We start from the raw sequence: 25048 nt of genomic DNA on the forward strand, positions 1-25048 counted from the left end.
AGAACAATAAGTAAATAATACAGACTTCAGTAGTATTTTAGAAGACTGTTGTGAATGCCTTGAACGCTTAAACTATTTTAGAAAGTTGCTGGTAATAAGTCAATATAGACAAGCTAAAGATCAAGAACAAGACTTTGTAGCGCGCCGATGTGTATTACAAGGCTAGCAATGTTACAATTGTCTGTAAGCACTGATTTTTATGCATCATCAGTGGTTGGTGGAGGAGCCAAAATACTGAGTGTGAGATGGCAGGCTGTACTCGAACCCGTACTAAGCAATATCAAGTTTAGGCTTTCATAAGCAGTTTTCAATAAGTTCATCACTGAAAACTGATATTGATGTTTTGAGAAGAACTTTTAATGCTGCGATAGGCAGACGCTTGTTCAAGAGCACTATGATGCTGCTGATGCCGTCCAAGATACAGTTAAGCAAAAGCTTGTTTTTAACCACAGGTTGGTTCGGGAACTCTACAAATTTGCGAAGTATAGAAATAGGACGGTGATTATTGAGTTTATACAGTATACTACATCAAGTATTGGGAGGAAGAGATGCATTAGTATGTATATCAGAATCAGCAAAAGGTGCAGAATATTCACTTTTAAGTCGAACAATACACGTAGCCAATAACAAGACATTGATATGCGAAGCTATGTGTCAGACTCAGAAATATTTGATGGCAGTATTGTTATAAGTTGATAAGGACGATATAATCAATTCCAGACCAAAACTATGGGTATGGCATCAAGTAGCTGCTTACCATAACATGCTGCTAAAACATCAGCCATAATATTAGTCGCCATTAAAAAGGCTGTTTATTGTTAGTGCTGAATCTGGATGGCTCATTAAATTGTTGACTGAATCACGAATAATTCCTTAATACTACTCGTCATCATGCGCAGCCAATTCTCGCTTATCTGAAATTTAAATCACTCTATACTGTTCGAGACGGTACAAACCATATTAGTTCAAAATATATATGTTAATGCTTGGTATCATTAGTTAATACTCTGAAGTTATTGACAGCTATTTGGCAGTCTAATGCGTTCACTCTGTCTCTACTATCTTGCTTTGCCACTAAATCACGAACGGCATCCGCTATAAAAACCAAAACAAATCGACCCACAAGTTGAGTTCAAACAGAATTTATTTATGTACCAATTTCATGACCCGACGGTCCAGACAACTCTTTAGCCTCAAAGTAATGAGTAAGGATAATATAGGCATTTGGGTAAAACCTTTTGCATGCTATTGTTATATCAATTTTTGGATTTTTGTAGGCATGGCCTTAACTTGTTTCTTCGCCTTGGCCGATCTTATCAAAGGTGGAAGGATTTTTGCTTTCCAATGCTTTGCTTGAATTCTGTAACGCTACTTTCTGTTACAGGAGGGAAGTGAAGGCAGAGGGAGCAAGATTGCTTCGTTGAAGCTTTTGATATAAGTGTTGCTGGTGAAGCAGGTTATGATTGCTAGCCTACTACTCTCTTTTTATTATACTTAAAAGAAAATGAAAAATGATTATGCATATGCTCGAGAAAACTACGGTGATCTTTAAATCTGAGCATATGAATCAACGGCAGCGGAAACTCGTTATAATACTTCAATAATGGCTGTATTTACAGTAAAGAGTGTTTTAGGGTTCAGACAGTGAGATGTAGCTTTTCTAATAGTTCTTTTGCGGACCTTATAAGGGTCGGTCAAATTGAATTTAAAAAGCAAAACGTTAATGTAAACATAGGACCAACTACGTTCAGGGTTTCTTTTATTCGTAGCAGTTGTCAGCTATTTCCTTCTATATCTTTCTTTCTCGCTTAGCGCTTAAAAGATGAATAACATACATGAGCCCATGGACAATAATGAGTCGTCAGCTTATGAGGAAGACGTAGAATTGACGCACGAAGAAGAGGACGACGAGGACTGGCAAGATGCTTCCTCCGAGCCAGTAATGCTTTTGGAGACTAACAACAGATCGGTTCCAGTTGTTGTAACAAACAATAGGGCTACAGCTACCGCAGCGAGAAAGAAGACAGAGGAAAAGCCGATAATAGACGAAGTCAATTTACGTAAACAAATAAAAGACATTCAATTAAATAAAGATCTGACTCAAAAGGAGAAAGCCAGACAGATTCAAGTAAGAATTCACAATTGAACGATCTGGAATGAACATTCTTTCTATCAGTACTAAGACACTAATACAATCAACCCACTTTTTCCAGCACTTAATGTCTCACGGCCTGTTTTCAGGACCTCCAAAGTCAAATCAAAAAGCAGTAGACAATGGCTACAGTAAATCATATCATGTATGAGTAATCTTCGTTTACCCTTAAGATATAGGAAAGCTAATCAATGTTGATTTCATATTATGGAGTAGAATGAGGAAAAGATGATATTAGGGTGTAAACACTACCAACGCAAATGTAAACTGCAAGCAAACTGTTGTCAAAAACTCGTGTCTTGCCGGTTTTGTCACGACGATGTAGAAGATCATAATATAGTCCGCCATGAAACAAAAAATATGCTTTGTATGCTCTGTATGACGTTGCAAACTGCTAATCAAAACTGCCAAAATTGTGGAGAGGAAATGGCTCGTTACTATTGCAATAAATGTAAGCTGTGGGACGACGACCCTAAAAAGTCAATATATCATTGTGATGATTGCGGTATATGTCGACAGGGCAAGGGTTTAGGCGAAGACTTTTTTCATTGCAAGAAATGTAATATTTGTCTTAGTATTACTATGAAGCAACATAAATGTATTGAAAGGAATTTGGAATCCGATTGTCCCATTTGTGGTGAGTATATGTTTACGAGTACCTCCACTGTGATATTCATGGTAAGGCAGCGATTGCCAAAGACCGAAGATTTATACTATGGCACAAAAATTCATACACTTTTTAACATTTTTTCCCCCATTCACTATAAATAGCCTTGTGGGCATTGTATCCACAAACATTGCTATACGGCTTACATCCAAACATCTTATCAATGCCCTACTTGTTTGAAATCACTCGGTGACATGTCAGAATATTTCAATCGATTGGATAAAGATTTGGAAAGGCAACCTATGCCAGCAGAATATGAAAAATACATATCTCACATATTTTGTAACGATTGTGAAAAGAAATCACCCGCCAAGTATCATTTCTTCTATCATAAATGCGGCCATTGTGGAAGCTTCAATACAACAGTTTTAAAAACAGAAAATACTGAAGAAACGGGAAGAAAGGAGTTATTGGAGCAAGTTAGAAGCAACAATAGCAGTAATCATAACCTTGCGGCAGCCTCCTCTTCCTCAATGACTGAGGCATCATCATCAACATCAGGAACAGCGGCCTCTTCTTCTAGTGCAACCGTACATCGTAATAATGAAGAAGCAGAAGGATCAGCATCTACAAATAACCGAGCAAGTGTAGATCAAGAATATATGATGCAGTATGGTGCCGACGGAGCAGCCGGAAACAGCCAGACATTCATAGGAATGGGCGGTGGTTCAAATGTACGCGATAATGACAGTAACTCGCTACCGTCCACTTCCAGAGGTGGGAATAGTGGAACTGAATCGAACGACGGCTGATAAGGCTGATAGACTGATTAAATGTATATATTTTGTATCTTATTTCCTTAAGCACCGCATGGAAATAATTGAAACATTAAAATAGTTGGCATCTCCTCAAAGTTTAAGCTGCTTTACTTTTATTTTTACAGATGAGAGATATGATTACAAAATTCACAGTCATCATTTTACTGACGATCCTGATTTCTAGTGTTATTTCTTTCGAATTGCTCTGCCAATGCTCTTTGCACTTCCAAATCCTCTTCGTCTATATCATACAATTGATCTCCATCTTCTTCAAGCTCTGGAAAATCTTCGTCTTCAAAGCCTTCTTCATCGCCTAACCTATCGTCTGCTTCGTTATTACTCTCCTCGTCCTCAGTATTCCCGCTGGCAGGAAATGCACCAGGCACTTGATTGTCATGTAATCTTCTTAATTCTCCCAACATTGCGTCGACTCTTTCCTGATCGCCTTCATTCAACGCCACACGTCCTTGATCTGTTATACGACGTACCAAATTCATAATCATATCCTGCAATCCTCTTGCTGTCGTAGGTAGGTTAGCTAAACTGGGAATACTGTTTTCGTTAGTGCTACGCATGCGCTCATTTATATCATACATGGTGGTAGAATCTGAGGGAGGTAGAGGATCAAACATGTGATAACTTTGGCTTGTAACTGAAGCAGGTAAATAAGATAGCAGAGGTTTGATATCCATCATGACCATATAACGACAAATATTAAGGGGTAGCGTATCGGAGGATTCGCACTGAAGAGTAGTTTGGTAATGATTCTTATCTACGCTTTCTTGGAGAATAGGACTCTTCTTAGTAATGCCTGTAAGCCATTCGAGAACTTCAGGCTCTTTCCACAATTCATAACATCGCTCAACATAATTGAGTTGGACAACTGACATGTAGTCATTGAGTTTTCTGCTTATCACAATTATAAGAAAGGCGTTAGTTAGTGATTTGAAAAAATATTTAACCTAACAATGACTTACTTCTGCAGAGTGACATATTCACTAGGTAGCGACTCGCCCAACTTCTCCATTAATTGACAATAGATCAAGGGATATTTCTGAATAGCCGATTTCAATAAGTCATCTGGATGCTTGTCTTTCAATAATAATACATCGTCTTCATCGTCATTGTCCCTATTCTTCTTAGATCCGCCTTTTTGTTGTAGATTCTTGAAGCTGGCCAAAGCTAATGAATAAGCAAAATTGGGCATATCCTCCAACTCTTTTGGGTAAATTGTGCCTTCCGTCTTCCAATGCTGTACCATTCTAATCACATAGTCGTAATCATGGGCTGACAGAGCATGGTAATCCATCGAAATCAAAGCACCCAAGGGATCTTCGTTGGGGTCCAAAGCAAATAGCATTTTATTGAATTCAAAAGCTGTTCGCCAGCATCCTCGTCGTGTCAAGAACTGAATATGGCGAAACACTGCTAAAAAGAAAGAACGGTTTTCAGATCGCTTGTAAGAGAGACGAGCGGTACCACTACTGAGTGAAAAAGTGGGATGCAAGGCACGCTCACAGGAGTAAAGCCCACGCTCGATAAATTCGCCAGCGGCTGTCCAGTCACCACTATGCTTAGCAATTTCAGATAATTGCAAAAGCGTATCAACATGATAAGGATACCGACGCATGACGAATAGAAGAGCATCAGGACTATGCGTAGCAATGGCGTTAAGAAATTCCAGCTGAACATCTTGGTATTGCTCTGAGTGTCTAAAGGCATAATGAGTAGTTCCATTATTGGCTACTTGTTGTTGGTCTCCTGTAGAAAGAACTTCCATAGATAATCCGTTTCTTTTGTAAGGCGGCCAGTCAGATTTGGGCGTTGTGAATTTGGATTTCTTCAGTACTCGACCACTGGAACCAGAGCGACGTTCTTGATTCACGACGTGAGAACCAAATAAACGTTTCATTTCTGCCTCAGCATCTAAATAACGATAGTTGATACATAATAGTTGTCGGCTTTTTTCGTTACGACTGTTATCAAAGTTGTTGAATACATCATCGGTGGAGTTATTGGATGACTTATGGCCGAGTTCAGCCAAGACTTTTTCTAATTCCTTCATATCCATGTCCTCAACATCCTTACTAGAATGTTGTTGATTGTTATGGCTATCAGTATTGTTACTCTTTTTATTGTTCTTTCTCTTTTTTTTCGATTTGTTCTTCTTCTTATTGTTAGGGGCCTATAATAGGACAGTAACTGTAAGTTTTAGGAAACAAACTGAAGGAAAGACAATCCTCACCTTTTGTATATTTGGCTCGAGCCGTTGTATTCCCTCCTCTTCTTTTTCTTTAATTTTTTCAACTTGTTGCTCATCCTCTACTCCTTCTTCTTCTTTTTCAAGATCAGAATCATCGCCATCATCGTTTAGCTACCATTCACAGTTGCGACTTTTGTTAGAATTAAAGAGAGCTGAACTCGGCTTTCGCATTCACAAAATTTACCAAAACAAAAGGATTAATTTGCTTCACTGGCTTTTGTACAATTAAATCGTCTTCGTCGTCCTCGTCTACTTTTTCTTCCTCTTTCTCTTCTGTTGTTTTCGCGACAATATCTACTGTTTGTAGCTTTTGAAGACGCCTCAACGCTCTAGAGGACATTTTTGTTTCGCTCACTTGAGGTAACAGAAAGAGAGCACGAAGTTTTCTTCTCCAGCAAGCTTCAATTGCTGCATTTGAAAAAATTAGAAGAAACGAATATCATCAGATGGTGAACAATTCTTCAGTTTTCCTTATTGATTTAGCAATGAAGGCCATCTATATACTCCTACTATTTTTGGCCATTGCTTCGTGTGTAAATGCCAATACAGAAATACTTCGTTTCACTACTAAGAACATAGCACAACTATGTACTGAGGAATACGAGATCGCTTCTGAGCATGATGTTTTGGATACAGCGTCGATCTTAACACCACCGTTTACTAAACTTCAAGCTAAAATAGTACCTGCAGACGATGTGCAACTATACAAGCTTCAAAATTTGACGGAGGGGTCTAGCTACGAACTTCGAATATCTTATCCAGCAATCGTAAGCTTAAGGAAAGGATAGCAAAAATGGGCACACGAATAAAACCGTTTATTGCTCTTTGGATTCCTCATATAGACACCAGCCGATTTTACAATGAGAATAACCCAACTGTGTCGATTAAATAGAAACGTAGGCAGTGTTGAGGGATTGATTAAGTTGACAGCCGTGTACACAGGCATATCTTCAATAAAGGATATGGACAAAAACCCAGTAGTATACAATTTAGGTATGCCATATCTGATGATGTTTGCTTGCAGTAGCCTAAATTGATGCCTTTATTTCCACCAAAAAAAAAAAAAAAGTACTTGAACGTCTTTATTTAGGCTTCCTATTTTATCAAGCATACAAGATAGTTATCGCTATTGTCACTATGATTGTTGTGGGCTATTTTGTATTTGTACCCTTTCTCAAAAGCTTCCTTACCCAACAACTAAAAAAATTAGAACAGCACGAGAGCAATAAATGTCATTAAAGAAGTAGAAACAGAGCCTGGAACTTTAATTCGAACAACCACTATTAGCCAAGGGCATGTATTATTTCACTAGTGATCATTTTTTTGATAAAACCTACTGTTAGTGACAACTATTTTCAAAATAATTTATCCACTGTTGTAATTCTATATCAGTAACATAACGAATTGCATCAAGCGAGTTGTTTACCATACTTTTTTGTCAACATATAGATAGCCTACCATTTGTTCTTTTTATAGGGTGAAAGCTAGCCTTCTTTTCAATATGGCGCACAGCACGAGAACTTTTTTATTTAATTGACAGTGAAGAAGTTCTAACACACGTTTAAGTCTTTATTCAGTAGAATATTATAGCATAGCACTCTACATAAGGCAATTTACTTATTCAATACCTAGCTTGACGAAAAGTCAAGGAGCGGTTACTTTTGTCGTTCTATATTCTAGGCACTGCTATAAAGGTACGCCTCCTCAAAAGCGCCTAGAATAGTAGTTTTCGGGAAACCCTTATTGCAACAATTGTCATGGTAGCACATTGATCTATGCACGATTGTTTTTCTTTTCCGTTTCACAACAAATAAACACATTTTCGCGTGCAGATTTAAATTGGGGATGCGCAATGACATTTTGGGCAATTTGAAATATTTAAACCAGCGTTTCTCTTTTTATTTCAGCACTACCCCTTCAACATTACAGTCAATCGCCAAAGTCAATCTTGATTTGTTTTCTTTCTCCTTCTAGCTATTTATCGAAACACTAAATCGTTATACCTGGGAGACACAACTTAAAGCGAATGGAGTCAACTGTTAAAAGAAGGCACATTCCCGGAACGTCAGAGAAACAACCCGGTGATGACATAAATTTGTACAATTTACAAGACGATTATAAAGGAAAAAGTTATCGTCCTCAAACAGAAGCACATGTTGCTTATTCCTCAAATAAGGTTAGATCTTGTTATACAGAGGATGAGAAGAAAAAAGAAGGGCGTGTAGATGCTTAAGAAATATGGTTAGGTAGCTGAAAACCAGTTCTATTGGTCTTTTCTATGTTGTTAGAACATCGCTTTTTTACAACAAAATCAGCATACTGTTATCACAATTATTCTTACACTATTGGCTTTTTGGACCAGATTCAGAAAGATTACACTGAGTAATCAAGTTGTGTGGGATGAGGTAAAGCTACTGAGTAGAATGAAGCCGCATAAATATATATAGCATATTGATAAGGTATTCAACTTTCACTTTCTGTTTCAACCATAAAAAAATACATAGGCTCATTTTGGCAAGGTATTAGGCAGAGATAATGGCTGCTCCTCAACAAATACTACAGCAATAGGAATGCGCGTAACTAATTAATTTGAGGAACTTTTTTTTCCTGGATGATTATTATAGTTTGGGTCACACTACATCAATCATGATTTCTATTTTGACGTGCATCCACCTTTGGGTAAAATTTTAGTTGGCTTTTCAGGTTGGTTAGCCAACTATAATGGTTCATTCGGCTTTGATTCCGGGGCTGTTTATCCTGAACATGTCAATTTTGGTGTTATGCGTGTATTCAACGCGTTTTTCGGTGCTATGGTAGTACCTCTTTCGTATCTCACTGCTGTGCAATTAAAAATGTCTGTAAAAGCAAGCTTATTAGCCGCCACCATGGTTTTATTAGGTAAATGTCTTAGTGTAGCATAGGATTTATTGATAGCTGTGAACTTATTTTATGAATTTCTCGGTCTACAGATAACGCAACCCTTACCATTAGTAGATTCATTTTGTTGGATTCTATGCTTCTATTCTTCACTGCAACATCATTATTCACTCTTACAGTGTTCCACAATTTACAAAACGAGTAAGTTATTTACAGGATAGGAGCGCAAATGATAAGTGCTCAAGTTCCATAATATTCATACCTAAACATCATTTCCATCATTAGGTCCTTCTCTCCAAAATGGTGGACCTGGCTTTGTTTGACTGGTGTATCCTTGGGCTGCGTTTTGAGCGTCAAATGGGTTGGTTTATTTGCCGTTGCTCTTGTTGGTGTATACACTGTAGAGGACCTTTGGAATAAGTGGGGTGATTTGAAGATGCCCATGAAGACCTATCTCAATCACTGGATTGCTCGTAGCATCGGTCTTATTCTTATTCCTGCCTGTATCTACGTTTTCAGTTTTGTCATGCATTTCCATCTATTATATAAGAGCGGCCCAGGCGACGCTCAAATGAGCTCTCTTTTCCAGGCCAACTTGGAGGGTAACGATTTCGGTGATAATCCTCTTGAAATTGCTTATGGCTCGCAGTTGACTATTAAAAATTCTGGTTACGGAGGTGGTTTACTTCACTCTCACGTCCAAACATATCCGGAGGGGTCAAAACAGCAACAAGTCACCTGTTATCATCATAAAGACGAAAATAACAAATGGGTCATTCGTCCTCCTAGAAACCGCAACGAAAATGAATACGAGCGCCCTGAAGAGGAAGACTTTATCCGTTTTGTTCAAGATGGCGACTATATTCGACTTTCGCACGTTCCTACCAGACGTAATCTTCACAGTCATCCTGTCAACGCGCCTATCTCTACCTCTGAATATGAAGTCAGTTGTTACGGTAACGAAACCATTGGTGATATTCAAGATAACTGGATCGTAGAGATTGTGGACGATGCCGTTTACCGTAATAAGGATAGAGTGCGTTCTTTAACTACTCGTATCCGTCTTCGTCATGAAAAGTTGGGTTGTCTGTTGACCGCTGATGGTACCACTTTGCCACAATGGGGCTTCAAGCAATCTGAAGTCTTCTGTGCTAAGGATAATGATCTTGATGATCCTTACTCGATGTGGAATGTTGAACAACATTGGAACCCCAAGTTACCGCCTGCTCCTCCTAATGCATACAAAACTAGCTTTATCCGTGATTTTATCGCTTTGAATGTCGCTATGTGGACTTCCAACAATGCCTTAACTCCTGATCCTGACAAGTACGATATCCTTTCTTCTGAACCTAGTGAATGGCCGTTCGCCACTGTCGGCCTTCGTATGTGTGGTTGGGGTGACAAAGATATCAAATACTATCTTCTCGGCAATCCTATTGTTTGGTGGTTGTCTATTAGTGCTATTATTGTCTTCACTGTTTTAACTGGTTTCTATTTTGTTCGCATGCAAAGGAAGATTTTCGATCTTTCTAAGGGTAAGTTTTTCAATCTAGAACAAGTATCAAGTATAACGAGAGTTCTTATACACAATTGCCCATTTTTTTTCTATATTTACTATAGACAAATGGGAGCAGTATTCATATGTTGGTAAAACTCTTTTCCTTGGCTGGTTCTTCCATTATATTCCCTTCTATATCATGGGCCGTGTCACATATTTACATCATTACTTCCCTGCACTGTACTTCAGTATTTTTATGGTGCCTTTCCTATTGGAGCACTTTACTCGCAATAGCCCTAAGGCAGTTGTATATGCTGCTTATGCTATTACTTACGTAGCAGTTATTGCCACCTTTATTCACTTTGCACCCGTTTCCTTCGGTTTGACAGGCCCTATCACTAATTATGAATCCCTTGTTTGGAGAGACACTTGGAACCTCATTGAAGAGAAGAGAAATTGATGATGAAAAATGCTTCGCATGATGATTCTTTATTTTTTTCTGCATTATATACACACTTTCTTATTATAAATCCTTTGCTCTTTTATTTAATAATCAGTTTTGGTGGATGTCATTTTATTTTCAATTCATTTGACTATTGCTTGTATTACTGTAATCGTCGTTCAATAATCAAAGGTTCAGCTGGAGGGAATCTTGTCATACCGAGCATGACATTATCTTTAGCTCTTTTGCCACTACGAGTGCGAATATTATAGCGCATAATCATAACAGCGACCACATATTTAATCTCATTAGCAGCGAAAAAGCGACCAGGACAAGCATGTGCGCCCAAACCAAAAGCCATATGCTCCAAGCCAACCGTCGTTGACTTGATATTCGTTCCCACAAATCTGTAAGCATCGAATTCTTCCAGAGGAGAAGTGCCTGAGTGTACTTCACCTGTCAATGGATTGACAGGCAAGAAATGCATGTCTTGTTGAACCTGATCAAGAGCGAGTAAGACGAAATAACCTTTAGGAACAACATGCCCTGTTGACAACGTCGAATCCTTCAATGTGAGATGATGCAGACCTAAATAGTCAGGGTTACAACGAAGCACTTCTCTAAAGAAGGAGTCCATCAAGGGTAGTTTAGCCACCGTTTCAGGTGTCATATCGCCCTGGAGAGTGTGTAATTCGGCTCGTAGGTCTTCGACTAGCTGAGGGCGGCACGCTAGTTCGTGGAAGGCAAAAGACGCGAAATGAGATGTTGTATGAATACTTGCTAGAGCAATGTTGTTGAAATAATAGGCAGCGTCTTCCACTTTTCTTAAGGTTCCGTCTTCTTTAGGTAAATTGAGTGCCATGGTAGCAAACGTAGCCTCATAATCGTCACCCATCTCACCATTTCTGATCTTTCGCAGTTCAGGTACTAATAAGGCCATGATCACATCCATTTCTTGTTCCACAGAGAAGATCCATCGTACAAGGAAGCGACTGAGCCAGCTGGGTAAATAAGAAATGAACAGGCCTGCTCGGATGATTTTTTGTGTGAAGTGAGCCATACCAGTGATCAACTCTTCGTTGACCCCTACTTTACTACCGGCGAAACATAAGCACGAGATACGCGAGATAATGTAAGCTAGTTTATCTTTGATGTCCACTGCTTGTTCATCGCCTGGTTTGATATTGAGCTCTTCATCAAGCGCTTTGTCAAGAGCATACCGGATACGTTCTGAAAAGACATCGATCTGGTTTTCCTTAAAGTTATGCTTTATGGGATAAATAACTATATCGATTCATATTTTTATTTAATTTTTTTGTTTTTCGAAAAGAGATTGGTTAGTAGATATGCTAGACAACTTTCTCAACATCAGATTATTTTTTTTCTTTTAAAGAGCTTACTGGGATTCTTAGCTCTAGGGCTGATTGCTTCTTTTTTAAATTTATGGCCGTAGGAGATTCTAACCACTTTTTCAGCAGGAATAAGGTTTTCAATCCCTTCATCAAAGCTGAAATTTTTTGTGGCTTTCATTACTTCTTGGATCAAAGTGCCCGTGACGACAACTGTGTTGCCTAAACCGGGTAGGTATAGACGGAAGCAGGGCCCGAAATTCTTCCTAGCATCGTTCAAGTATTGTCGAGGATTCTTTTGAAGATCCAGCAAGTTTCCTACTATTGGAAGTCCACCCTCCACTTTAGGGGGTAAAAGTGTCGGATCAATGTCTGTTCTTCTGTTTCTGCTGCATTGTTTCCAAACAAAGTAGGTAATAGCCGCCGCGACGGAGAGTGAGACATACTGCTTTTTAGTGATAGAAGATTTTTCTATCCATTTTGTGGTATAATCTGCTTGCTGTTGTATAAGGGATAGTATGTTCATTTCTGAATTTTTCTGTAGAGTGTTGTTGTGTCAATTCTCGTAAAAGGGAAAGAATAGAAAACAAAAAACTGCTAGAAACCAAATCTGGGGTATATTTTCCCTAAAAATGATCATTTTATGAAAGTCTTATCAATAAAGCATTCTATGTTGCTATAAAAATGTGGAGCGGTGTACATAGGCCGGAGTGACATTTCCGCACTCTTTCTCTTTTTTTGTTTTTGTTTGCTGGGCCGAACTTTTTTGCCTGCAGTGGCTTATCATTGGCTATTTCTTTCTTGGGTTTCTTACAGTGTCAATCTTTGCGATTTCAGTTCTTCTACATTAATATCATGTCATCGTTAGCGAGTTTGATCAATAGTGTCAAAAGCAACACAGCCAATAATGCTCACATTAGCCGAACTCTAAAACGAAAAGCCTTGACACCAAAGTAAATATTGCTTAAAATAAAAACAACAGCACATTTGATTGCAGGCTCCTACAAGTTTTAACATTATTTGTCTCTATCTACAGAGAGATAGCAGCACAAAAGAAGCAAAAGAAAGTCGAGAAAAAAATATCCAAGGAACCCAAGGTAGTTGTATTCGACGATTCAATTTTACATAAGAAGTCAACAATAGAAGATAAAGCGGAAAGAAAGCGATTTATGGTAAAACATCAAACAAAGGGATGGCGTCGAGTAACTCTATATCAAGTGGCTAACAGCCTCGATAGGATTCAAGAATCAACATACCAGAGAATCAGAATAAGCCCGAAGCTAAACAGAAAATGAGCGAAAAAGAACAGGAGGAAGAAGTGTAAGTGAGAATATGAAAGTCTTTCTGTTGTAGTCTGCTCAGCAGGACGCTTATCTAGAATTTCTATGATACAGAGAGAACGAGAAGAAGGATGTAGAATTACAACAACTTATAGCTACGAGTTATCTCTTAGAAGAACTTGGTAATATATTGACACGCATTACAGCGCAAAAGTGGGGGGGGATGAACCTTGTCACTGAACAATTTCCATTTCTTTTTCTATACACACAGAAAGAGAAGAAATGTCTTCGAGGGATAGACGAAAGGATACATTCAAGAAGCTGGAAAAATTAGGCATGAAGGTATCATATGAATCTGAGGCTATTTTGTATGACTGGAGCATGATCACTGACCCCTTTTTCGATGTTAGAGTTCGGGTGGACAAAAGATGCCAGTTCAATTGAGACTCAATATTAACGCAGTAAAGAAGGAAAGAGAGACCAAAAAGCTTCAGGAAGCTAAGGATTTGGGCATTTATGATAAGTCATTGAAGCATTTGTATGTCAAAACCTCAAAGAAGAAGAGAGATCGTGATCCAGGTATTACCACTGGTATTGGGCGAATGAAGGGTGCTACATTGACTATCAGCAAATCGGACCTGAATAGAATTAAGAATCAAAAGCATTAAGCGTTGACACATGACGTCTGCATTTGTAAATATGTATAAGATAGCGCGCTACAATCAAAGTATACCAGATTATTATTATTACTATCACCCCGTCATTGCAATACATTGGAAATAAATTGTACATAGAATGTTATAGAGTTAAATTTGTTCATAATATCATTATATAAGATATTTCTTTTAAATGGTTAAAAATGGAAAGCAAACTATGGATAAGATTTGAATAAGATGGTTCATCTCTATAAAATAAACGGTATTTACTACAAAATCTGGGATGATTGAGAAAGAAAAAAGAAGTAAATTTACAATATATAAAAAAAAAAGGAATAGAATGAGAGCTGCCAGGCTTTTACTTAAAATCGTTCTTTCATACGAGCAGAAATAGTACGAAGAGTAGCGTACACTTTACCAGGTGGACTACCCAGAATAAGACTAACAACAGCATCACGAGCAATTTTAATATTTTGGAATGAACCTAGAATGTGAATCTTGCTATATACGTCGATAGAAAAATTCGTAAGTTTACATACATCAGCTGCAGCGTCAATCATTCAGTATTTCTACAGCAAATCAACACTTACGTATCTGCTAATACAATTCTTGTTTTACTAGCATTTTCGATTGTGAACTTTGTTTTACCATCACGACCTGCAATACGACCAATAGCACGAGCTAAATGATCTCCATGTAAAGTCTTTACGTCCTTAATTTCGAATGTATCCAAATAAATATCGTCTAATCTCAATAAAGCCATAGCATCTTCTACTTCAAAACCTAAAGCAAAAGCTTTGACAAAATCCGCACCCTTTTGTAAAGCGCCATCATCTTCAGTTTTGGGAGACGTCTATAATATTCCCAATGCGGTTTTAAATTAATGCGGTTTTAAATTAAGTATATCTCAGCAAGAAACATCATCGTCATTAACCAAAACTAACCTTAAGTTCAACTGTTTTTGATTTGATATTCATCCTCACTTGTAATTTCATATGCTCAACTAAAGGTGAATAGATTTCCAACCAGTGTCTTTTCAAAGGTGACATACGGTGAGGAGGAATAGGTATCTTTCGTGCACCCTTTGTCACTTTCTGGTTTTTTTTGTTTTTTTTTGCAAGAAAAACGATCAGGTTATCTGTCAGTTTTTAGATCGTCTCTCTATAACATCAGTAGTAATTGCTCTACCTTTAATTCAGAAGCACTGGCAGGCGCAAAGTTGGGTTTATCGGTTGATGATCCTTCGTCCATCATGACATCGTCTTCTGAAGGTTGTTGTTGTGGTTGACTGGGTAAAGCGTTGGCGTCGATGACAACATCTTCATCCTCATCGGCTTGTATTTCTTTTTGTGTCTTTTTGCTTAAACCAGTAGGTGCTTTTAGAGATTGTAACGAAGCCATGTGTCTTTTTTGAAACGAAAGGGACCGGTTTAACTGAGAGAAGGAGAAAAAAAAAAAAAAATAAAAAAAAATAGTTGGATCGAAAAACTTACAAAAGCGGGAAAGGAAATAGGAAAACCAGTCTCTCTCTCTTCCATTTCCCAAATGGGATCTCCCTTTTCTCCGCCACTGATGATTTTTGTAATGCAATAAGGTCCCAAAATCAGATCATTTTTCTAGATTTCAAAATATTAACGTAATGTATTTGAGCTGTCTTGATTGAATGATGAAAAACGTCCTTATAGGCAATTGGAAGTAGAATAGACGGTGTCGGGTTAGTTGCAAAAATTCGGATCTTCCAAGAAAGGGTGGGTGAGAAATGAGGCTAATCTTTACGTTTTTATGCCTCCAATGGGATTTGTGTATCTTTGACCACCAATTACATCTCATGTTTAGACATCATGAGAGTTTCTGTCATATATTCATACATGCGCGCTGCACAGTTTTAGAGTACTCATGCCTAATTGCAAGCTTTCAAATGCCAAAAAAACCAAAAAAAAAAAACGACGCCCGAACTCTTTTTCTTTGTGCAACCGTGGCAAATGGGTAAAATACACCTAACTTAATTTTTTTTTTTTTCTGATTTTAATCTTCATGAAGGGGCATATTATCTTTTTTTTTGTTTTTTTGGGTTCGAAAAATGTAACGAAAAAGATAGCATAATGAAAGGGAATATAGTTCATGATTTGACAGGTGTGATATGTATGTACAAGTTCTGCAAAGAGTCAGACAAGGGGATCAAGATTCCGTTTAAGGTTATACTTAAAAAGAATTTTCGAGATTTCCAGAGATGTCGTAAGGTTGATATAGTAAAGAGAGAAACTGCAAAAAGCAAGAGTTAAGGTAGTGGATGGATTGTTGTTATACAGAGTAAGGGTGAGTGTTTAGATACTGTCGAGATGCCGAGCATTATGGAGCTGAAGCAGTTGTTCGGTTTGTCTGTTTATCGCGGATCATTTGCAATATATGTTGCATGCCTTTTCGTGCTTTTGCTGCATTGGCAATGAAAGAGCTTTGTCCAAATCCTTCGATACGTTGAGTCATTCCCCAGCCAAACCTGGAGATGATCCTAGCTTCTGTTTTGCAGGACGTCCATTCAGGATTCTGTTCGTGTTGTTTAAAGTATTGTGTCTCCACAATTTGCATTACTCGGACATGATTCAGGTTCTTTGTACGGGTGACCATTGTTTTGTTCTTTGGATCCACTTCTGATTCTTCGATAATGAAGGCTTCCGAGCTTTTCAAAAACTACATTGAGAAGAATCATTAGATATCCTTGGTTAACTTATAACAGCCTTTAATTGATGACTTACAGATTCTGGAAACCATTTAGGAGCTTTGCCTTTCTTTAAAACGAGTCTTGTTGTTTTCAAGACGCCGTTTTCGTCCACACAGCGATCCAATACATCCACTGCAAGCACGTGTGAAGCGAACGGATTGGGGTATCTTAACCAAAACGCAAGCGTTACATTTTGCCATGATGAACTAGTAGAATCCAAGGATTTTCGTGGTTGATTAGTAAACATACTATATTTACTGCATTGCACAATACTGATACTTTACTCGTAATTGAAGACATGCTGGTAGAATTTGACCATTGTTCACCTTATCACAGAGTAGAATGGCTTCAGTACAAAGGAGACCAAAATACGATAAAATTAGAAAGTGTGTGTTTCGCTTGTCAAAGAATGAAAAAAAAAAATAAAAAGAGAAAAAATCAAAAAAAAAAAAAAGACAAGATGAGACGAATACAAAATGTATACTCAGGTAAATCATTACGACTGGTCGACAAGGGTAAAATAGAAACATACTTAAATGGTAACTGAAAGAGCAGAAAAATGGTTAAAAGGTTCAATTCCAGATGAAAAAAAACCTGTGACTTTCCGTTCATGAACAATTATTAAGCAACTCGTTTTCCTGGAAGAATTACAAAAAAAGAAAAACGGATTCAGATTCACTACCTCTTTTTACCTTAACTGTTTTTTTTCTTTTTTCCATCAAATCTCTTCTGAGCATTCTGTTAATAGCAACATCGGTCTATATATTCAGAATCATTCAATAATATGTCCTCTTTTTCACAGATAACACCTGCTCAGATTCTTCAGTTCAACTTGAACGAATCCGCCTTGGATTTATTAAATGCTGCTATTGCCAGTCATCAAGAGAATATTCAAAGTACGAATATCAATGCTGATCCATCGAATATGAATAGATCACTTCCTGCAACTATACCACACTCAAACAGTCATAAGCTCACAGAAGTGTTAAATACATCAATATCATCTACTTTATCTGCGAACAATAATAGTCAGAAAGAGCCATTAACCACAACGAATAACACCAGCAATGATGCAACGAATGGTAAACCTTAGAAAGAAGATTGAGGTTGGCGGAAACGCAGGCTTTGTATATATATATACTCATGTGGGCATTTGTGTTTTTTTCTGCAAATTTAGCTATAAATAATCATGTTAAACGAGAACTTGAAAAAGGTAATACTTTAAATTGGATCGTAGACAGATTATTATTTTTTATTAAGTCCATTTATTGAGTATAGATGAACAGACACCAACAGCGCCCAAACGTGCTGGCAGGAAACCCATTGAAAAGACTTTACCGTCTGTAAGTACAATGTAACGCTTACACAATCTGTTCCACTCTGATCTGCCCCTTATCTGATCTGAGCTATGTTTTGTTTGTGTATGTTTGACTGAAAACTTTTTGCTGCGGTCAACTTAAATTTTGTTACATAGGATGTACCTCCTGACCCTAAACAAAAACGAAAAGCACAAAACAGAGCTGCTCAACGTGCTTTCAGAGATAGAAAAGAAAAACATGTAGCTGAATTGCAGGCTCGTATTGCTGAGCTTGAAGCTCATGCGACAAAGACCGAAGACTTAGTGAAAGAAAATCAACAGCTGAGGGAGCAACTGCAAAAGCTGCAGGAAGAGAATTATGCTCTCAAAGGAGTCCAATTTACTTTTGAGTTTCCTGTTCCAAACGCCAACAATTCCAGTCTTCCTGCCGTATCTGCTATGTCATCTAATGAAAACCCTTCGAAGAGTCATTCTATGGATAGTCACTCCTCAAGACATAATAGTATGAACTCAACCTATAGTTCTTGTAATAGCACATACAACAACCTATACAGTGCCCCTGAAGAAACAAGCTCTCCATCCTCTTTCGAAAATTCGCCTAGATCATCCAATTCACATATTCAGGAAGACGACTCTTCAGCCGAGACACCCAATTCACTATTCACAGCAGATCCAATTCAGTTTGGCCTTTTCTCGTCTTCAACAGCACCACCACAAACCACAAATAAGCATCCACATGGCAATAATAGTAAAAGTGACATCAATAGCAACAGCAACTTTAATTTCATGGCAGTAGCAGACTCGTTCGTTGGTTTTGGCAATCCCTCTAACCCTTTTGATGTGAATACCAGCAATATGTTTCCTGCAACAAATGATCTTTTCCATGGCAAAGATGATTTGGTCTCACATTATCGACTGCCCACCACCAATAATAACGCCACCAACACTACATCATTCCTTGATGATACTAATCAGTTATCTACAGCTGCCATTGATGACTTCTTGTTGAACAATGGAGACTTAGCCCTTCTCTTTGGCCCCAATGATGATCTATTTGACATGAACAACAGTACTTCTGTCACTGCTGTCACTAATAGCATGAATGCACAATTCGGTTTGCCAGCTTTGCCAACAACAACGCCTGCAACTGCAGCAGCAACAACTGCAACAACAGCAAATGTAAAGAAACTGCCATTGTCACATTTGACACCGGAAATGAAAAAGAACATTATTGAAAGATTGCGAGAAAGTCAACGACAAGGCAAACATCTCCAACAAGTGCATAAAGAAATATGCCCTGATTTTGATTTGGATGGTTTATGTGAGGATATTAAGAGAAAAGTAACCTGTACAGAAATGCAGCATCCCATTACAGATCATATCGTTGATGTCTACACCAAGATATTAGATAGAGTCTAAGAATCTCTGATTCCTTTTTCTTCATTTCTTTTTGTATATTTTCCTCACATCATGTCATTTCCCGCGTTAGCTTAAACTCCACCACCTTGCTCTGTTACTTACTTTCATCATTCATATTACGTTTCTTGTTTTTTTCATCTCACCTTCATCCTCTTTTACAGGCAACATTATCTTCAAGCAGATTCTATCTTCTTATTTATGCTCTATCAACAGTCGTATCTCAATAAATACAAAAATGAAACTTTTGGTTATCGCAGGCATTTGTATAAGAATGCATAATACCTGATAACGCGCAATAAGCTGCAACTTCTTAGTTTAGCATGACTATTTTTGCCTATTAACGTTATCTCGGGTTCAGTCGAATCACTATTATCAATAGATAACAACATTTCAGTGCAAGTATTGCAAAAATATGTATCCTCAACTACAATCCCTAATGCTGGGGGAGCAGCAGCTGTGCCATTTAAGTACGTCTGTGTTCGTTGGACGCGCACAAGCAATCACATTCCGCTGTTACAATCAATTTGGTTAAAACAAAATTGCTTGGTTTCTCACATCTTTTATCTGGGAGAAAAAGAAAGAAAAAAAAACCAACAAAGCTGACCGTACCACGATATGACTCGTAAATTAAAGAAAGGCATCACTACAATTGGAAAAGACTTATACAATATCAAAAAAGATGTTTCTTTTTTTTTTTTTTTTTGTCTTTACTTCTGACGTGCGTGCATTTTATAGTTCTATAGCTTTTTTCATTTGACGAAAAGATACCATCAGGGCTCGCTCGTGTATAGCAAAGAATTATTCTTTTTTTCTTTATTAGAACTCTCTTAACCATCAGACATTAGAGTAGAGTCCGTAATCGGCCTGTCAAACTTAGATATTACCCCATCTCCCCTAACTCGACCCAACCCTCCCCATTACTCCCCGAAAATTACAAAATTTCAAAGCCACGAAGTATCAAGCAGTGTGATTTTTAATCATTTCACACCACTGTAGTATGAATACACATATAAAGAGTTGATTTCTTGGACCTGAAAGAGTGTTTACAGTTAAACAAGCAAAAAGATACATTTTCGGTTACTGACGATATTGAAGGGCCGATACAAACTTGCTGTATATCAATCTGACTTACTCAATTCTTCCTTTCAAGCGACAGTAGCGTCCAGCAATACAGTTCATTAAACTTTTTTTAACAAGCTGTCTGTTCGCTTAGTGCCATTTACCAAGCAAAAGCCACGTTATCTTCAACTGTTGCAAACTGTTGCATGCCGCTCTCATTAAGAATCATGATGCTACATTCTACATCATCTTGTTCACAATGAAAAGTAAAAGTTTCTATAAAAAAGTGGGGCCTGCTCTTCTAATCCAAAATAATCCTTGACATTTCCAAAAAAGAACAAAAAACTTTGGAACCAAGTATATTTGTCTTTGAAACTGTTAGATATGTGCACTCCCTGTGATGTTTCTGGTTTTTTTTTGAACTTGTGTTATTGTACCAAAGACAAGAAAGACTCTTGATAATCAAATAGTGTTGAACAAACTATTCTGAAGGGAGTCAGTTAGTAACTTCTGGTCATCCTCTCCTCCCATAATTGTTGAATTGCTACAACGAAACACAATACTTTATAGAAACATACGTTCTTAAATCGTTCATACTGTTTTAAGAGACAAGAGTTTATTCTTGGAGTTCTCAATCAATAAAGGCACCGAAAGTCCTTAAATTCTTTTTCAACTGCTTCACAATATCAACAACAACAATAAAAAAAAAGGAAGAAGAAAAAAAAAAAAGAAATGCGACCAGTCCTTTGCTTCGGCTGTAAACGGATTTCCGTTGCCCTGCGAAGCACTTCAATAATTTGAAATGGGAGTCAAAGAGACCAGAATTTTTAGGATCATGTCAGGAAAGCATAATTCTGAAAGTCTTCTAGTAGTAAGACACTATTGTGTTTTCTTCTGTTCGAATGCTGTTGCTCTTGTTGTCGTTGCAGTCGCTGTGCTCTTTTCACGTTTTCTTTATATTTTTCAGCAGCTGACAATCGTCTAGACGGTTGACTCGTGGCATGTAATAAGGCAATTGGAATTGAATCTTCCTCATCGTCGTTATCGTCTGATGAACTTGCAGTTGAATTTGTTCCTTGATTCAGTAATAATAACATGGTGGATGTCGGTATGAGAGGTGAAGAAGAAGGCGAGAAGGGCTTTGTGGTTGTAGGGGATGAACTTCTTCTTTTATCGAATGAAGCAGGGGGAACAGAATGGATCAGGCCTTTGTTGTTATTGATAGTAGCATTATTGTAATATTGTTTAATTCTTTCTCTTTGCTGTTTCCATTGATGTTGTAATTCTTTAGCATGATTGGACATCTTTAAATAATGACTCAGTGGCGTATTATCTTCTTCCTCTTCATCATCGGTATAAGTATATCTTGCTGCTAGCAATTTTGCATCTTTTTGCTTTTCATGAAGAGAGGTTTTGTAGTATATCATCATAATAGGGAAAAACTTGTGCTGTAAAAGAAGAAGACGAAGAAAAAACAAAAAAGGTCGAATAGAAGTAAATAATACTCATATACCAGCAATTTTAGAACAGTTCTGTCAATAACGTCTCCTACAAGGAAAAGCGAGACTCTCTTCTGTTCTTCAATGGCACATATCATTTTATCTTTTCCCTGCATAAAATCTCCTATTCCGAGCAGGTTTGAACATTGAGCACATTTCAAAATGTAGTTCATGCAAAGCAAAGACTCAAAGCCTCCTTTCAAAATAGTGTAATGTATAGCAATATCTGGTATTCTCCTTTCTGTAAGCGACAACCGCCCTCATCATGTGAAATAATGAAAGTTATTATAGTAAGGAACAACATCAAATAGCAGCATTTACTGTTATATTACAAATTATTAAGGCACCCTTCCTGTTAGTTAATTCCGTTGTTTCTATGTATTCAATAGAGTTGGACCATAAACCTCTTATGTGTGAAGATCTTGATACGCTTCCATAAGCAATCGCTTGCCAATACTCAATTAAAGCCATCTCGATATATAACTAGGCCATGACAGGTTAATGCACTTGATTTAAATATCAAAGCTTCAAGGCTCTAAATTGTCACTCAATGTAAAAGAAACGTAAACAACAATATGGTGCTCTTTAATTCAATCCGTAGAACAGAAAAGAAAAAAAAAAAAAGAGAAACAGAAACGCGATTTGATGTGTATTTACATATATACTGTAAAAATGATAAAAAACACGGAATGATGTCTGTTTAAACATTAATTTCTTTCTATTTATCATGTCAGTGAAATAGAAAGGAAGGTAATAATGCTATACTTAGTAGATTACTCTTTTATCCGTCTATAATTAAGGAGGAAGGATTTAGTTTAGAAGATTGTGATAAAGAAAGAAGGCTTGCGATAAAAGCTTTTCCTTTTACCTTAATGACAATAGGAGGTTCATGAGTGTTGGGTCTTGAAATTTCTGCTAGTTCTCTGCCAGCCTATTACACAAATATGAAATAGGTGGTTTTAACAAATCAAAATAAATAATACGAAATTAAAGCCATTTTAAGCACTTACACTCCAAGTACCGCCTTGTATGAGCTGACTAAGAGATAATTGCTTCTTGGTTAATCTTAATGATTGGCGAACACGTTCAGCAACAATATCCAGATAGGCTACAGTCAATGCACGCCATTCTGTGACAACGGGGTCCGACATTTCAAACATCGGAGCAACCTCAATTTTGGGCTGATAAGGTAAAAGAGAATTTGCATGGTAATTCTTTATGCCACGTTCGTGATCTTCAGGCTTCAATGTAAGGAAACCAGTATCAATAAGGAAACCGCCGTTGCAGTAATCGGGAAGTGGAGTCAATAAGTCAGTACCCTCGATAGTGGCACCCAGTAGCTTTTCCATGGGTTCAATAATAGAATAGATGATCCATTGTGTAAGCTTATGGAAGGCAACATAAGTAATTGTGTTCTTATTGAGATCATCTGTTGATGATAATGAGGAGGTGGAGCCAGCGATAGCAGCACAAGGCCATACATCTCCTAGACCAGGTGTACCTCCAACATTTTCTTCAGCAGCCCATAATTCACCCATTTCCAAGACAACGGGCCAAAGTGTTTCGATACTGATCAAGGGTCCCTTTTTGGTTTTAATGGTTGTTGGATGACGTAATAAGTAATCTTTTAAAGGCAAAAGAATAAAGCAAAGCAAGTATAAGTGTACACAGCGTGTAAGTAGAACAATAAAAAAATGGTGTGATTTTTGCAATAGAAAAAAAGAAACAAAAATTAACAAATGTGAAAGGTAATACAAAATGAAGCTTTCTGTGTGGCCCTATACTTTACCCATCAAATTGCCAGGTCGATGGATGGCTTCTCCAAAATAGTCGGTACAATTCTGTAGCACATGTCCTAGGTGAAGCAAGGCTGCGTGTCTTTCCTGAATACCGACAAAAGAGTTACTATCACTAAATTGAAGACAGTCAGAAAGTGCTTCAAATGTAAGTCCCCGTAAGCCCTCAGCTATTATTGATTATAAACGATACAGTTAGTTAGAATAATCCTTCAGAGATTCTAATTAGCATGGTTTTTTTTTGTTTCTACTAAAATTATCTGTCAAAACGTACAGTCAACTCGATGAGGTTGCGCTGGATCAGATGAGAAGACACCGTTGACAAACATATCCAGAATAGCTACTGCAATACCGTCTTTCCGTTTGAAAATTCTGCCTGTTGATTTTTCTGTGTAGGTCCAAGTTTGACAAGGCTTTATATCCATAAGACAAGCAATCACCAAAATATCAATTAATTTTCTCGTTTGTTCCAATGCATCCTGTCCTAGGCTCGCCCAGGTCTGGAGTAAATTGTTCAAACGAGGTCTACCTCCAACATCAAAATGACGCCATCGACTGTAAGGTGGAATTTCTGAAGGAGTATCATAATCTCTTTTGATGATCAGTACTACAAATTGAATCATTTCTTCTAATTTTGTTGGATCAACGTCAAAGTGTTTCAAACGATTGCGACTCGCGGCTTCTTGTACTTTAAAGCATCGTTCACGGACAGAGTTGAGACTTAGCAAAAAGCTTTTATCGGCACTTGTACCATTTGAATAAGGAACCATTCTCACGTAAATTTGTAGTAGTCAGAATGCTTATTAAATTTAGAGGATAAATGGATTATAGTTAAGGAAAGGAAAGATTATAGTATTAAGAGTATAATATTGATATGAAGGATGAAAAAACGATAAAAAGATGATGATGATGAATTAAAAAAAAAAAAAAAAAAAAAAAAAGAAAATGAGATGAAGAGGGAGAGGGAGTGAGAGGAAGAAAGGAAGAGAAATGAAGAGTGTTAGACGGATATTCCAAGTTTAAATTTCTTTTTTCCAAGGTGGACTACACAACGCATAGATATTTGCACAGGCAAAAACAAATCAGTGTTTCCCACTTGCTTGATAACAAATTGGGGTTACTCAAGAATAAGGGGTGTTATCACGAAGAATAACAAGGTCGGTGAATGCTGTACTATATAAAGCTTTATGTCGAGGTAGTGTGTCGTCCTTAGAGAAGAACAATAGTAAGACTAGGGTACTAATTTGAATGCCAAACATGTGATAAAATCTTTAAATTGACAAAAGCTAACAATAG

At 37.5% G+C, this 25048-nt stretch overlaps 11 protein-coding genes across 11 annotated transcripts; 5 read left to right on the plus strand and 6 right to left on the minus strand.

Moving 5' to 3' along the window:
* Positions 1-2386: 2386 nt before the first annotated feature.
* BDF20DRAFT_790970 (zinc-ribbon-domain-containing protein) lies at positions 2387-3157 on the plus strand (the record flags this gene model as incomplete). The annotated part of the gene is made up of 2 exons (XM_053076192.1): positions 2387-2830; positions 2924-3157. Coding segments are annotated over 2 exons (678 nt in total), but the record flags the coding sequence as incomplete, so codon positions are not given.
* Positions 3158-3738: 581 nt separating this feature from the next.
* BDF20DRAFT_907235 (transcriptional repressor TCF25-domain-containing protein) lies at positions 3739-6180 on the minus strand (the record flags this gene model as incomplete). Its single annotated transcript, XM_053083355.1, has 5 exons — positions 3739-4486; positions 4555-4664; positions 4686-5762; positions 5823-5951; positions 6025-6180. The coding sequence occupies 5 exons, from the start codon at positions 6178-6180 to the stop codon at positions 3739-3741; spliced, it is 2220 nt and encodes a 739-aa protein (XP_052933218.1).
* BDF20DRAFT_884587 (uncharacterized protein) lies at positions 6025-7133 on the plus strand. The gene is made up of 3 exons (XM_053081872.1): positions 6025-6200; positions 6306-6607; positions 6683-7133. Exons 2-3 carry the CDS (start codon positions 6326-6328, stop codon positions 6875-6877), a joined length of 477 nt encoding a protein of 158 aa, XP_052933219.1. The 5' UTR covers positions 6025-6200; positions 6306-6325; the 3' UTR covers positions 6878-7133.
* Positions 7134-7866: 733 nt separating this feature from the next.
* Positions 7867-10675, plus strand: BDF20DRAFT_907236 (Dolichyl-phosphate-mannose-protein mannosyltransferase-domain-containing protein; the record flags this gene model as incomplete). The annotated part of the gene is made up of 7 exons (XM_053083356.1): positions 7867-8016; positions 8129-8245; positions 8345-8359; positions 8465-8738; positions 8810-8918; positions 9003-10252; positions 10338-10675. The coding sequence occupies 7 exons, from the start codon at positions 7867-7869 to the stop codon at positions 10673-10675; spliced, it is 2253 nt and encodes a 750-aa protein (XP_052933220.1).
* Positions 10676-10820: 145 nt separating this feature from the next.
* On the minus strand, positions 10821-12532 carry BDF20DRAFT_915274 (cytochrome P450; the record flags this gene model as incomplete). Its single annotated transcript, XM_053084292.1, has 2 exons — positions 10821-11941; positions 12058-12532. 2 exons carry the CDS (start codon positions 12530-12532, stop codon positions 10821-10823), a joined length of 1596 nt encoding a protein of 531 aa, XP_052933221.1.
* Positions 12533-12719: 187 nt separating this feature from the next.
* On the plus strand, positions 12720-14129 carry BDF20DRAFT_680428 (uncharacterized protein). Its single transcript, XM_053076021.1, has 6 exons — positions 12720-12959; positions 13043-13178; positions 13244-13326; positions 13401-13468; positions 13558-13628; positions 13697-14129. Exons 1-6 carry the CDS (start codon positions 12862-12864, stop codon positions 13952-13954), a joined length of 714 nt encoding a protein of 237 aa, XP_052933222.1. The 5' UTR covers positions 12720-12861; the 3' UTR covers positions 13955-14129.
* A 175-nt stretch (positions 14130-14304) lies between these two features.
* BDF20DRAFT_907237 (uncharacterized protein) lies at positions 14305-15343 on the minus strand (the record flags this gene model as incomplete). The annotated part of the gene is made up of 4 exons (XM_053083357.1): positions 14305-14443; positions 14533-14795; positions 14887-15036; positions 15131-15343. The coding sequence occupies 4 exons, from the start codon at positions 15341-15343 to the stop codon at positions 14305-14307; spliced, it is 765 nt and encodes a 254-aa protein (XP_052933223.1).
* Positions 15344-15891: 548 nt separating this feature from the next.
* On the minus strand, positions 15892-17072 carry BDF20DRAFT_961396 (PRELI-like family-domain-containing protein). The gene is made up of 3 exons (XM_053084946.1): positions 16946-17072; positions 16696-16867; positions 15892-16630 (listed from the first exon to the last, which is right to left on the minus strand). Exons 1-3 carry the CDS (start codon positions 16978-16980, stop codon positions 16292-16294), a joined length of 546 nt encoding a protein of 181 aa, XP_052933224.1. The 5' UTR covers positions 16981-17072; the 3' UTR covers positions 15892-16291.
* Positions 17073-17445: 373 nt separating this feature from the next.
* Positions 17446-19398, plus strand: BDF20DRAFT_915278 (uncharacterized protein; the record flags this gene model as incomplete). The annotated part of the gene is made up of 4 exons (XM_053084293.1): positions 17446-17743; positions 17839-17874; positions 17940-18004; positions 18136-19398. The coding sequence occupies 4 exons, from the start codon at positions 17446-17448 to the stop codon at positions 19396-19398; spliced, it is 1662 nt and encodes a 553-aa protein (XP_052933225.1).
* Positions 19399-20802: 1404 nt separating this feature from the next.
* Positions 20803-22186, minus strand: BDF20DRAFT_884606 (uncharacterized protein; the record flags this gene model as incomplete). Its single annotated transcript, XM_053081873.1, has 2 exons — positions 21036-22186; positions 20803-20938 (listed from the first exon to the last, which is right to left on the minus strand). A coding segment is annotated over exon 1 (592 nt), but the record flags the coding sequence as incomplete, so codon positions are not given.
* A 376-nt stretch (positions 22187-22562) lies between these two features.
* On the minus strand, positions 22563-24691 carry BDF20DRAFT_884613 (uncharacterized protein). Its single transcript, XM_053081874.1, has 5 exons — positions 24027-24691; positions 23746-23922; positions 22967-23580; positions 22825-22887; positions 22563-22745 (listed from the first exon to the last, which is right to left on the minus strand). The coding sequence occupies exons 1-5, from the start codon at positions 24520-24522 to the stop codon at positions 22722-22724; spliced, it is 1374 nt and encodes a 457-aa protein (XP_052933227.1). The 5' UTR covers positions 24523-24691; the 3' UTR covers positions 22563-22721.
* Positions 24692-25048: the final 357 nt, after the last annotated feature.

This window comes from Mycotypha africana, assembly GCF_025528875.1.
Source record: "Mycotypha africana strain NRRL 2978 chromosome Unknown BDF20scaffold_9, whole genome shotgun sequence".
NCBI classification, from domain to species: domain Eukaryota; kingdom Fungi; phylum Mucoromycota; class Mucoromycetes; order Mucorales; family Mycotyphaceae; genus Mycotypha; species Mycotypha africana.